Raw genomic sequence first — 13,783 nt, forward strand, 5'->3', positions numbered from 1 at the left:
CTTATTTTTACACTTTTTCTTCCCTATGGGGGCTGCCATTTTTTGTTCCATTTCTGTGTGTGTCGATTAACGACACATACAGACATGGAATACGGCAGCCACAGTCCCATAGGGACTGCGAACGGCTCCCGTCCCATTGACTGCAGTGTATGGCGTCTGTGTGGGAACTGCGCATGCGCCGCTCCCACACAGTCCTATTCGAAATTGGCGCCGTCCGGCGCCATTTTCCTGTGGACCGGAAGTCGCGGCCGGACAGTAATATTACTACTTCCGGTCGCGGCTTCCGGATTTGTGCACTTGCACCAGCGGCAGCAAACGGAGCGGACGGGCCGGAGGGAGCCGCGGCGGCAGGAGCAGGTAAGAGATTTCAATGTATGTTCGTGTTTGTGTGTGTTTACTACTGTATGTAAACCTACTACACTGTGGGTTAGCTCAAAAAATGGCGACACACAGTGTAGGAGGTTACATCGTTCAAACCCCTCGTTTATCCCGGCACTAACCAGGATAAAGGAGGGGGGGATGCTGAGAGCTCACTAGAGCGAGGGCTTTTAACCCAATGTTGCAATGCTGCAATTTTGGGAACAGCTCCATCTAGTGACCAAAAATGGGTAGTATTATAAATTAGAAATAATTTATAATATTACATGGACTCGTGCAAAAAAATAAAAAAAATTTGAACAATGTTTAATCACCCACACACTAAATGTTTAATTTTTTTTAAAAAAACATGTTTTTCTGGCAACACATTCCCTTTAAAGAAAGCCTTCACATCTGCCTCCATTCTGCACCATCCGGATGTATCCTTACAGTTTTCGTTAGAGGTGGACGCTTCCTCGGTGGGTGCTGGTGCACTGTTGTTCCAGAAAAGATCGAAAGGCAAGGCTGTGGTATGTGGCTACTATTCCAAGCTGTTTTCTTCCGCAGAGTGTAACTACTCGATTGGGGACCGGGAGTTACTGGCCATCAAACTGGCTCTGCAGGAGTGGAGTCACCTACTGGAAGGCATGGTTCATCCTATCCTGATCTTCACGGATCACAAGAATTTGACCTACCTACAGACGTCCCATCGGTTGAATCCTCGTCAAGCCAGGTGGTCGCTGTTCTTTGCTCGGTTCCGGTTCGAACTCCACTACCGTCCCGCCGACAAGAATGTGAGGGCCGATGCCTTGTCTAGATCTTTTGAAACCGAAGACGCCATGGAATCTCCACAGAATATCATTGACCCATCCTGCATCTTCTCTGTGAATCCCCTGCAAGTCAGAGACATTCCTCCGGGTTGGACTTTTGTGCGTCTGGTTGACCGAGGAAGAATTCTTCGCTGGGGTCACAGTTCTAAGCTGGCAGGTCACACGGGTGCTCGTAAGACCCAAGATCTAATCACCCGTCAGTTTTGGTGGCCCACGCTGCCCAAAGATGTCATGGACTTTGTCTCCTCTTGCACAGTCTGTGCAGCAAATAAAGTTGCTCACTCCAGACCTGCTGGTCTGCTCCAACCATTGCCTGTGCCCTTGCCCCGTGGCAACATGTCGCTATGGACTTTGTCACGGATCTTCCTTCTTTTGCGAGTTGCAGTGTGATCTGGGTGGTGGTGGATCAATTTTCCAAGATGGCTCACTTTATTCCGTTGACCGCTCTGCCGTCTGCTACGCGATTGGCTGACCTCTTCATACAGCACATCTTCCGTCTGCACGGCTTGCCGCTGCATATTGTCTCGGACAGAGGTGTCCAGTTCACCTCAAAGTTTTGGAGAGCACTCTGCGGGCTCCTTGGTGTGAAATTGGACTTCTCTTCAGCCTATCATCCCCAGTCCAATGGGCAAGTCGAGAGAGTTAACCAGATTATGGAGAACTACCTACGTCACTTTGTGTCCAGGCGCCATGATGATTGGGTGCAGTTGCTACCGTGGGCAGAGTTCTCCTATAACAACCACACCAGTGAGTCGACCACATCCAGTCCATTTTTCATCGTCTACGGCCAACATCCTCGTATACCTCTTCCTGTTTCTACAATGTCCCAGGTACCTGCAGCCGATTCCACCTTCAGGGACTTTCTACAGATATGGCAACAGACCCGATCTTCTATCCTTTTGGCGGTGGACCGCATGAAGAGAAAGGCAGATACAAGAAGATGGGTGCCTCCGCAGTTCCTTCCAGGGACTAAAGTCTGGCTGTCTTCTAGGAATATCCGGCTGAAGGTGCCGTCATGCAAATTTGCCCCGAGGTTCCTTGGTCCCTTCGAAGTCCTGCTACAGATCAACCTGGTATCCTACAAGCTGCGGCTCGCCGCCGCCCTCATGGTTTCCTAACTCCTTTCACGTCTCCCTGCTAAAATATCGGTGGTCCTGAACCGCTACTCCAGGACTCCTAGTTCCACAGTGGTCCCTGGCGGCCCATCAGGGACTTTCGAGGTAAAGGAGATTCTGGCTACCAAGAAGGTGGGAGGAAGGACATTTTATTTGATGGACAGGAGGGGGTTCGGTCCAGAAGAGAGGTCTTGGGAGCCAGAGGAGAACATTGATGCTCCTGTCCTCGTGAGGAAATTTCTCTCTCGCTCTGGTCCCAAGAAGAGGGGGCGTAAGAGGGGGGATACTGTATCATCTATGGCCACGGCCCGTCGTTCGGTCGTTAACCTCGACGGCCGTGGCCATGGACAGCTTACCTCCCTGCAGCGTCGTCCCCCAGTCAGGCGCCGGCACTCACTTCCGGATTCCGAGTGTCTCCGGCGAGCGCGCGCGCCCGCGCGTGCACGGCCTTAAAGGGCCAGTGCGCGCGTTTTTGCAGTAAAACTGGAATCTTTCCCAGGATGCCCTGGGCTATAAAAAGGGCTCTGCCCTCTTGCCCTTTGCCAGAGCGTTGTTAGTTTTCCATTGTTTGTCTTGCTTATGGTCTCCCAGTGTCTTCCAGCCTCCCAGTGTACCTTGCTCCTGTATCCCGTATCCCGTATCCTGTTTCCGTGCTACCTAGTGATATTGCTGTGCTGTGCTACTAACCGGATGACTTCCCGCCGCCTGGTCCTGGACGTGCCCGCCTCTCCACTGCCTACGATTGCCTCAGGTACTCTCGCTGAACTATCGAACTGTGTACTTATATATATACATACAAAAATAGAATCCAGCAGCACAGGCTTAAATGAAAGGGGGTGCAAGCCTTAGGGAACTGATCACTGTCCCTCTGGACAAAAAGCAGTAAATAGGCAGCACTCACAAAGGCTTATAGTAAAAAAAGAGGGAGCTTTATTGACCTCAAAAGTGCGACATTTCGGCTCACATAACCTGAGCCTTTCTCAAGCCTCTTTCTTTACTATAAGCGTTTGTGAGTGCTGCCTATTTACTACTATATATATATATATATATATATATATATATATATATATATATATATATATATATATACATATATGTATATATATATATATATATATATATATGTATAAATAGTGTGTGTGTTTATACAGTATGTGGCACAAAAATATGTGTGCACACCTTCTATTCTTTGAGTTCATGTTTTTCAGTCCTACACATAGCAAAGAGGTGCATAAAATCAAGGACACATCCATAGTCCTGACCTCAACTGCATTCCAACAACTTTGAGATTAATTGAAATAGCGAAGTATTGGGATTGGGTTTCTCCCCCAGGTACAAAGAAAGCTGCATATAGATACTTATCTTTGTGTATAGTGTTACTATTCTACTTTATCTAGGCCTCAATTAGTGAAAACAAACTCACATTAACTTACCCGCCCGTTAATAATAATGAAATGACTCTGCTCATTCTGTCCCAGACTATAACGCAAAGTTTAGAAGAAATCTACGGAGAACAGCAAATGTCTGCCTAATGTGATTGCTCTAGTGGACAGAATATCACATAATTAAATCAAAATTTCAATACTTAATATTGGTGACTGTCACGGAACAAACTGAGAATGTTTTCACCATTTAATCTCCATATGGAGATATTTGCTTTGTCGCTAATATCCCCAGGTCACTACCCCAGAGTAGTCACTCACAGTAAGCAGAGCCAGAGGTCAGGGCAGGCAGCAGATAGTCAACACGGTAATCAGGAGAAAGGTCAGGGCACACGGCAGACAGGACAAGGTCAAGTTCAAGCAGGGTCAGCAACAAGTAATCCAATAGAATAAACAGAAGAGAAGAACTAGCAAGCTACTATAGACTATGAAATATGATTGATCAGGCCCAGAGTATAGGGGGAGTGTACAGGAGAGTCAGAAGGAGAGCGCGACAGCGCGGAAGGCCCTGGAAAGAGTGGACATCCGGTAGAGGAGGAGATCATCAGCCAGGACACAGGAGATGACCGGGACACTGGAAAATGGTAAGTGCACCCCAAGCGAGAGGGGCAGGGAGAGGTCATGATACATAATATGTAATTTTCTGAAGATACATTCCCTTTTATAACATTTAATGTGTATTCATTCAGCTATTCTATGTCATTCTATGTCATTAATTAGAACCTATAATATCTTCTGTACACCAATACATAAGCAGGACAAAATGATTCAATTACCTGTAGCTGGCATGATGGATGCTCATTAGAGGGACACCTCGACGCGCGTTTCGCACCCTTCATCAGGAAATCACATCCTGACAAAGCATCCATCATGGCAGCTACAGGTAAATGAATCATTCACGTACATCTGGTTTTACCTTTGGCTTTGGTTTTACCTTTGGCTTTGACAATGATTGGGACTGTGGTCTAGACATTTTTCCTGGGATACATGTGAGCCATTTCTGATATATTAAACAATTTTATAGCTTTGTGATTGGCATAGTTGATGCTTTCACTGGAGTCTATGTTTTAATTATGTCTTAACTTTTTTATATATATTTGTGTGGGGGGGATTGTCCATATCTATAGACCAATAAAGTACATTTAATCATTAGACTTAATTTGTCTACATGGTTGTTTATTATCTTTCAAGTTGAGAAATCTTTTTGGTTTATTCTTCTATGTCATTGACCGTCCTCCCTGTGCTGAGAGTATATGACGCTTTATTACAAATCATAAATCCCTATTAAATATCTCCATGTTTTCCATAGCGTCTACATATTCCCAGTCTAATTTATTCTTCTTCTCCTCTGGCGTTGCTCGTCTTTAATTTGCCTCCCCTGAGATTTCAGTCATGAGAATTTCCACTATATAAACTGTATATAAATGTTCAGACACCAGTATGATTCTGATCTGCGGAGATCCCTGGATTAGAGGTACTGCAAGGAAATGGACTTCAAAATTAGTTTTCTTAGAAAATTTGGATTTTCTAATTATTAGTACTAGTTTATATTGTGTCATCAGTTTCTTCGAGCAGTTTAATTTTTTTTATTTACTTACACTATAAAGTAGAATTTAAAGGGATATTTTAAACTCAGACGTTTATGTTATATCCACCAGATATGCCCATAAATGTCTAATAGATGCGTGTCTCAGCTATGGGACACCAGTACATATCTGCAGAACAAGGGTCCCCTGACGTCCGTCCCAGTGGCCGCCACATATAGGTGCAGAATGAATGGAATTTAAAGAAACAGATCAGCAGGTCCTAGAGGTAAGACCCATATCTATCACGTCTTTAAGGCTGGGTTCACACGACCTATTTTCAGACGTAAACGAGGCGTATTATGCCTCGTTTTACGTCTGAAAATACGGCTACAATACGTCGGCAAACATCTGCCCATTCATTAGAATGGGTTTGCCGACGTACTGTGCAGACAACCTGTAATTTACGCGTCGTCGTTTGACAGCTGTCAAACGACGACGCGTAAAAATACAGCCTCGTCAAAAGAAGTGCAGGACACTTCTTTGGACGTTTTTGGAGGTGTTTTCTCATAGACTCCAATGAAAACAGCTCCAAAAACGGACGTAAGAAACGCCGCGAAAACGGCGTGAAAAACGCCGCGAAAAACGCGAGTTGCTCAAAAAACGTCTGAAAATCAGGGGCTGTTTTCCCTTGAAAACAGCTCCGTATTTTCAGACGTTTTTGGTCACTACGTGTGCACATACCCTAAGGCATAGCCTGTAGATATGCCATACATGTCTGAGTTGGGAATAACTCTTTAAGGTAAAATCTTGAGATATCTGCGTCCAATTTTCTGACAATCCAAAAGTTTTTGACCAATTTATGGCAACAATGTTGCATGTGGGGTTAGCATTTTTTGTAAAAATTTTTTAGTCCTCCTCTAATTCAACCAAGACTATTAGATGAGTGGTTGTATTCCCAAATGAGCCCAGGATCTGACATACAGTGGTCGAGCAGAGGACAACGCAATTTTCTGCTGTGATTTACCACTTTTTTTTGAGGTTACAGTGACTCGACCTGTGTGTGATGATAACAGCAGCGTTTACTATGTATCAGTTCTGTACACGACAGAGTGGGTCCTCAGAATCATTCCTTCTGGTTGGCTCCAAGTATCTTATTCCAGAACTGATCTTGCCAACACCTGTTGGTCGTGAAAAGGGCTAAACCAGAACAATGGCAGGTTGTCCCATCAATAAGGCTATTTCTCAATCCATTGGGCTATTGATGATGCGGAACCAAGTGTCTCATTCCCAATGTTAAAGGGCAAAACAATATTGTAAATTATTTGTAAATCGGTCTTTTTAAAGTTATTTCGTTAGCAATTCAAGTTTTCCTACCACTTCTATATTACCTTAAAAAATGTGCACACTTTAGGAGATTCGGGGAGAGTGGTTGGTGATGGTGGTCACAGGTATTTCTCAGAGATTCTTACAGATTGACTGCAATTTTACCTCTTACCAAAATATTAATATTTTCTTGCATGAAAATTTATTTTCTTTGCTTTTTTTTATTCACTTGGGGCTAGCTAATGATACAATATGAGCGACTAGAGCTCCCGCTACCTCTGGACCACCACTATGAATTGGATTGTGTCTCAAGTATTCCTGTGGTCAAAAATCACTTAATGTTACTTAAAGGAGTTGTCAATGGGTGTACATGTAAAGAATGGATATCTGTTCACCACTAGACCTCGGCGTCTCCATATTTATTTACTGGAGCTCAACAGCCAGAACTTGGTGATGACTCGGCCTCTCCATTGGTGGTAGTTCATGGCAAAATTTTACAAAATGACTTCAATTTATCTTAAAATAAGCAGAAAATGTGTCAATTATGTTGATAACCAAAGATTAGTGCAACCATAGAAAGGCCTGTGCAACATATAATCCCTTCTGTTAAAACTGATTCCATGTTGCGCCTCACAAACAACTAGGGGCTACCTCACCAGTCGAGCTTGCCTTATAGATCGAGAAGCACTAGTATACAGCAAAATATATGTTTTGTAGTTGATTTCTGATGGTATTTCCTCAAGATCTATTGGAGAACTTCCCTCTGTTACCTCCATGAGATACAAGGTTGTCCACAGCAGATAACCTCTTGACCTAACATGACTACTGTGTGTCCAGAACTTTGTGTCTTCTCCTCGGGTCTTGTTCATGACTTCTGTGGTTATCTCCATCCATTTCGTTGTTAGTCATCATCTTCTTTTCTCTTCACCTCTTCTGAGCAGAGTTGTCTTCTCTTATTTGTGCTTTAAGTTTAGGGTTTGGCTTGACTAAGTCACAGATCCTTGTTACCCTTGATCGTTCTTCAGTAGTGGATGTCACTTATTTTATACAATCTTGACCATATTTTTGTTGTTTTTCAGGGACCTATGTTCAGACAATTTGGGAAAAGAAAGCAACATGGAAAATGCATTTAATGTCAGTAACAATTTGATCCTCCTAGGACTTGTGGAGATGGAAGGACTAGAATATCTGTACTGTGTCCTGTCTATTGCTCTATATTTATTCATTTTACTCTTGAGTATTGTTATTGTTTTTGTCATATTCACAGATACTAAGTTACATGAACCCATGTACATACTCATAAGTAATTTGGTCCTCAATGGAATTTTTGGCAGCTCATCATTTTTCCCAAAGCTGATAGTTGACCTCATCACCTCATCCAAGACCATCACTCATGGTAACTGCATGGCTCAAGTTCTGTGCATTACATTATTTGCTATGTATGAAATGAGCACGTTCACCATGATGGCGTATGATCGATATTTGGCCGTTTGCCACCCTCTGCACTATGGCACCTGGATAACAAATGAGAGAGTTATAAACCTCATCATTGGATCTTTGGTCGTGTCCTTCATAGCTCTCCTCATAGCAATGTTCCTCACTTGGAAACTTCCTCTTTGTGGGAACAGACTAAACAATATTTTTTGTGATAATATGTCCCTGATTATTCTCTCCTGTGTGGACTCTTCTATCAGTCAACTCTACTCTGCTTCTGTGTTCATCGTCTACTTGTGTGTCACCATCTTCGTCACAGTCTTCTCCTATCTCCAGATATTTAGTGTCTGCTTGAAGATCTCAGGAGAATCACGCCAGAAAGCCGTCCATACCCTGGTCACACATCTACTCAACTTTTCTATCTTTTTAATTGGACTTTTATTCATTTTTATAAGGTACAGACTTGGCAGTATTAAGCTCCCTGTTATTATCCACGTTCTTCTCTCTGTGACTACTCTCGCTGTTCTACCATTGTTGAACCCTTTGATCTATGGGGTCCGGACACATGCCGTGAATATAAGAATTACTCATTATTTACAGAAAATGTATGCTTGGCCAAAGTGGACTAATATACCTTTGCATTCTGCACCTATATCTGTCATAAGTGACAATCAGAGCCAATAAGGAGAAAATACCTACAAGAGATATAATAATAATATTAACAATACATAAAACAATAAAGGTCATTATTATGAACTAGATGTATTTGATTCTGTGGATATCATGGTTGAGTAGTGGTGGTGGGAGACTTGTGGTTCTTCAGCGTTCTCTGACCATATGTGGTATGTAGGAGTGCTTAGTAAAGACAAAACATGGGACCAATGCAACGCTCCCCTAGGGTATTAACGTTTTAAACGTGGGTGCAATTGATAAATTGTGATACAAAGGGCTCACCTGGTGAGATTGTGCTGGATGGTCGGTACAACTCAACTTTTTCACATATCAAGTTGTAGTGGACCTCTATATACCGTGGTTTTCTGGCCTCCAGAGCTGACTCTGGCTTTCTGTTCCCTGGGAGTAGGGATCCTCCCGGCGTCCAACGAATGCAGAGTAGAATAAAGAAAAAAAGCTTCTATATGGGGCGCTCCCGCTGGTGATATAGGCACAATCACAATCATGGAGAATAGGTTTCTTTTTCTTATTTAATGTGAACGAACATATAATATGACAAACACTATTAAAAAGAATTGCTACGCGTTTCAACCTAGGTCATCATCAGGCTGTAGAAGTGGAAATCCTCGACCCCTAGTGCTCTGTGTAGTCTCGCATGGGTTGCGTAAAATCTTCAGTGTTTATGCTACGTGTGGAAATTCACAATCCCTCCCCTGCCCCCCACATGAACACTGGGGCCCATTTCCCCTATTATTGATCAAGTCACAGTTTATAATTTTTTGCAAAAAAAAAACACACCTGCAGCGTCCCCCCCCCCCCCTTCCCGAATGGAGCAGAAAACACCCTGCCGGTTACCTCAGTACATCGTCCTACTTTTAAAAGTAGGCTAATAAATGGAGGTAACCTGGGACCATGTGATGTAAACTAACCAATGACAGATTAGAGCTGTCACTGCTTAGTTTACTGTCACAGACCCAGGAAGGTAAGTATAATAATCGTTTTGATTTTTTAGTTATTAATGGTACTAATGTGGGTTTTTCTTTGTGTTCTGGTTTTTTACAGGTTCGGCTGTTGGACTACGTCGGATTCGAGGACTACTATAAAGGAAGCGTGTTTTTTTTCAATACAATGGTTAACGAGGGTTATGTGGTGGCTTTTATTTCTATCAAATATTTTTTCTGTGTAGGTGTGGTTTTTAACTTCATTACTAATGTCTTAGTAATGATGGCTCTCTGATAGACAGCGTCCATTCTATGGCGGGGTTTAGTGTTAGCCAGTAGAGAGGCTAACACTAACCGCCCCATTATTACCCTGGTACCCATCGCCACCAGAGGTGCTAGGAAGAGCCGGGTACAATCCAGTACCCGAACATCTAAAGTGATGGTTGGGGACTGGGGCGGCCGCAGGCTGGTATTATTAGCCTGGGAAAGCCCAAAATCAATGGCCCTTCCCACCCTGGTAATGGTGCCTGCAGCTGCTTTATTGTATCTAATTGGTTATAAAAAAAAAGTACGGGGACCCCAAGTTGTTTTTCTATTATTTATTTAAAAAACTACGTGGGATACCCCATTTTTTCAGCGGGATACAACACAGCAGCAGCAGGTTGGCATTACCAGGGTGTGAAGGGCCATTGTTTTTGGGCTTTCCCAGCCTAATAATACCAGCCTGCGGCCGCCCCGTTACCCGACCATCACTTCAGATGGTCAGGTACTGGATCGTACCTGGCTCTTCCCGGCATCCCGAGTGGGTACCGGGGTAATAATGATGTGGTTAGTGTTGGCCTCTGTGCCAGCTAACACTAAGCCCCGCCTTAATATTGGACACTGTCTATCAGACAGCCACCATTACTAAGGCAGTAGTAATATAGTTTAAAAAACAGACAGAAAAAATATTTTACTGAAATAAAACCCCCTACACAACCCTCATTAACCAATTCATTGAAAATAAAAACACTGTCATTGAAGTAGTCCTCGAATCCGACGTAGTTAAGGGACCGAACCTGTAAAAAAACAGAAAAAAAAAACAAAAAACAGTAACATTAATAAGTAAAAAAGCAAAACCATTATCATACTTGCCTTCCTGGGTCTGTGACAGTTAACCAAGAAGTGACAGCTCTAACTTGTCATTGGTTCATTTACATCACGTGGTCCCAGGTTACTTTTAAAAGTAGGCCAATGAACTTAGGTAACCGGCCACCACATGATGTAAACTAACCAATAACAGCTTAGAGCTGTCACTGCTTAGTTTACTAAGCCCTGTAAGTGACACAGGATCACCCGGGAAGCGCCAGAATTTTTGCGCATCTCGGGTGCGTGTGCCAATATAAACCTAGTACGGGGACTCATTCAGATACAAATGAATCCCAGTACTAGGAGTTACTAGCGTCGGCGGGGCTCAGCAATAAAGTTTCCGTTGATGCAGGCCTGGTTATTTTTGATCAGTCCTGCTCCAGCGGAACGACGGCAGGTGGCGTGATGACATCATCGCACCGCCTCCGCTACAAGAAGGCGTTGAATGATGAGAACGGGAACTAATAGTTCCCTTGCTTCACCTGCGCTTTCAATTGTATCCGCTTCCTAAGGACGCGGTTACAATTGAAGACAGTGCATTACACTAGGGATGTCACGATACCAGAATTTGGACTTCAGTACCGATACATTGTGTAATATCGCGATCCTCGATACCAAAACGATACTTTGCCAACAATAATAAAAAAAAAGTTCTTCTATTTTCTGGTGTGAGGCACGAGGTGTGATGAATTGTGAACCTCCGTGTGCCTCACATTAACCCCATCATGTTCCTCAGTCATAATGGACAACATTGGGTAATGTGTGAGGTACATGATGGGGTTAATTACTATTAATGAGAGGCACACAGGGGTTCAAAATTCATCATCAAACCTCGCGCCTCACATTAATAAGGGAAAGAAAGGAGGTTTTATTTTTATTTTTTTATACTGTACACATCATAAATGATGTTTGTTGTGCAGGTTATTATGGTCGCGACGATACTAAATATTTGTATATTTTATGTATTGAGCCTTTTTAATTTTACGGTTTATTTTTATTTTTTATTTTTAAACTTTAAAGGGGTATTCCAGTTACATTGAGTTACACCCTATCTGTAGGGTAGGGGATAACTTGCTGATTGGTGGGTGTCTGACAGCTGGGACATACACTGTTTACGAGAACGGGGTCCCGTACCCCTCATTTGAACTCAGCGGCATTAAAAAAACAAATACGATCCTCCAGCTGCCCCCACCTGCTGGATGCCATAGGCACTGCACCCCCAGTGCCTTGTGGTAAATACGGCCCTGCCAACGGCCTGTTATAAGGATGGAGTACAGCTCCCCTCTGTATTGGTGATCGTGACACAGAGAAGAACTGTATTAGGGAGAGAGCTAAGAGGAAGGCCCCAAGGAATCACAGCTGGAAATTTCCAGTTACTAAAAGGCGCAATACTGCCACCCTGACCTCTACTTGTGGTCGCTCTCACTTACCCCCCGACAAAAGCGACCATAGACCTCCGTGTCTCCGGGCCAGTGTTTCCCTCCCAGGAGACGCCAGCGCTCGCATCCACCCGGCTCTGCACATGAATATAATTACAACATCATCCCCAGATCACCCTGAACAATAAAAAGGGCTCTGCCCTTTCACTCCTTGCCTGAGCATTGTTGTGTTTTCCCATGTTAGTCTTAGCAAATGGTCCCTTAGTCATATCCTGTTCCCAGTGTTCCCATGCCCTGCCACCTGTATCCTGTGTTGTGTTTGTTCCTGAGCCTCTTCTATTGTTGGAGTCATGTTGTGCCATCTGTCAAACCTGCTGTTATACACCATGTCTGGTGTCATTTGCCACGCCTGCTGTCATACACCAAGTCTGGTGTCATCTGCCACGCCTGTAGTTGTACACCACGTCTGGTGTCATCTGCCATGCCTGATATCATGTGCCATATCATAAGCTTCTGCTACTGTCTGGACTATTACAAGTACCCTTGTGCTAGGACTTTACATAGACTCTATAGAGTGTTGTTTGGCCAGCTGCTACTCTGCTACGGCGGTGCGGCCTAGTGGGTCCACATACCCCTAGATCATGGCAGTCAGTACATATATACAGCGCCAGAACCAAGCTCAGTACATATATATAGCACCAGAATCAAGCTCAATACATATATACGGCACCAGAACAAAGCTCAGTACATATATACAGCAACAAGATCAAGCTAAATACATATATACGGCACTAGAACAAAGCTCAGTACATACATACAACACCAGAACAAAACTCAGTATATAAATACAACAACAGAACCAAGGTCAGTACATAAATACAATGCCAGAACCAAGCTCAGCACATATATACAGCGCCAGAACCAAACTCAACACATATATACAGCACCAGAACAAAGCTTAGTACATACATACAGAACCAGAACCAAGCTCAGTACATTATATACAGCACCAGAACAAAGCTCAGTACATATATACAGCATCAGAACCAAGCTCAGTACATAAATACAGCATCAGAACCAAGCTCAGTACATAAATGCAGTACAAGCACAAATACAGCTCAGTACATAAATACAGCACCAGAACAAACCTCAGTACATATATACAGCACCAGAACTAAGCTCAGTACAAATATACAGCATCATAACAAAGCTCAGTACATATATACAGCATCAGAACCAAGCTCAGTACATAAATACAACACCAGAACCAAGCTCAGTACATATATACAGCACTAAAACCAAGCTCAGTACATATATACAGTGCCAGAACCAAGATCATATCATATACACGCTATATATATATTGTATATGATGCCACACACCTCCTGTATATGATGCCCACACCTCCCTGTATATGATGTCACACACCTCCCTGTAGATGATGCCACACACCTCCTGTATGTGATGCCACACACCTCCCTGCATATGATGCCACACACCTCCCTGTATATGATGTCACACACCTCCCTGTAGATGATGCCACACACCTCCTGTATGTGATGCCACACACCTCCCTGTATATGATGCCACACACCTCCTGTATGTGATGCCACACACCTCCCTGTATATAATGCCA

The 13,783-nt window shown here is 43.5% G+C and overlaps 1 protein-coding gene across 1 annotated transcript; it reads left to right on the forward strand.

Moving 5' to 3' along the window:
* The first annotated feature begins 7,709 nt into the window (after positions 1-7,709).
* On the forward strand, positions 7,710-8,711 carry LOC142740368 (olfactory receptor 4E2-like). The gene has a single exon (XM_075849917.1). It carries the CDS (start codon positions 7,710-7,712, stop codon positions 8,709-8,711), a length of 1,002 nt encoding a protein of 333 aa, XP_075706032.1.
* The last annotated feature ends 5,072 nt before the right edge of the window (positions 8,712-13,783 follow it).

The sequence above is a fragment of the Rhinoderma darwinii genome, chromosome 2, assembly GCF_050947455.1.
Source record: "Rhinoderma darwinii isolate aRhiDar2 chromosome 2, aRhiDar2.hap1, whole genome shotgun sequence".
Classification (NCBI taxonomy): domain Eukaryota; kingdom Metazoa; phylum Chordata; class Amphibia; order Anura; family Rhinodermatidae; genus Rhinoderma; species Rhinoderma darwinii.

Coding starts and splice junctions, on each gene's coding strand:
- LOC142740368 (XM_075849917.1), top strand. CDS start 7,710: ATGGAAAATGCATTTAATGTCAGTAACAATTTGATCCTCCTAGGACTT.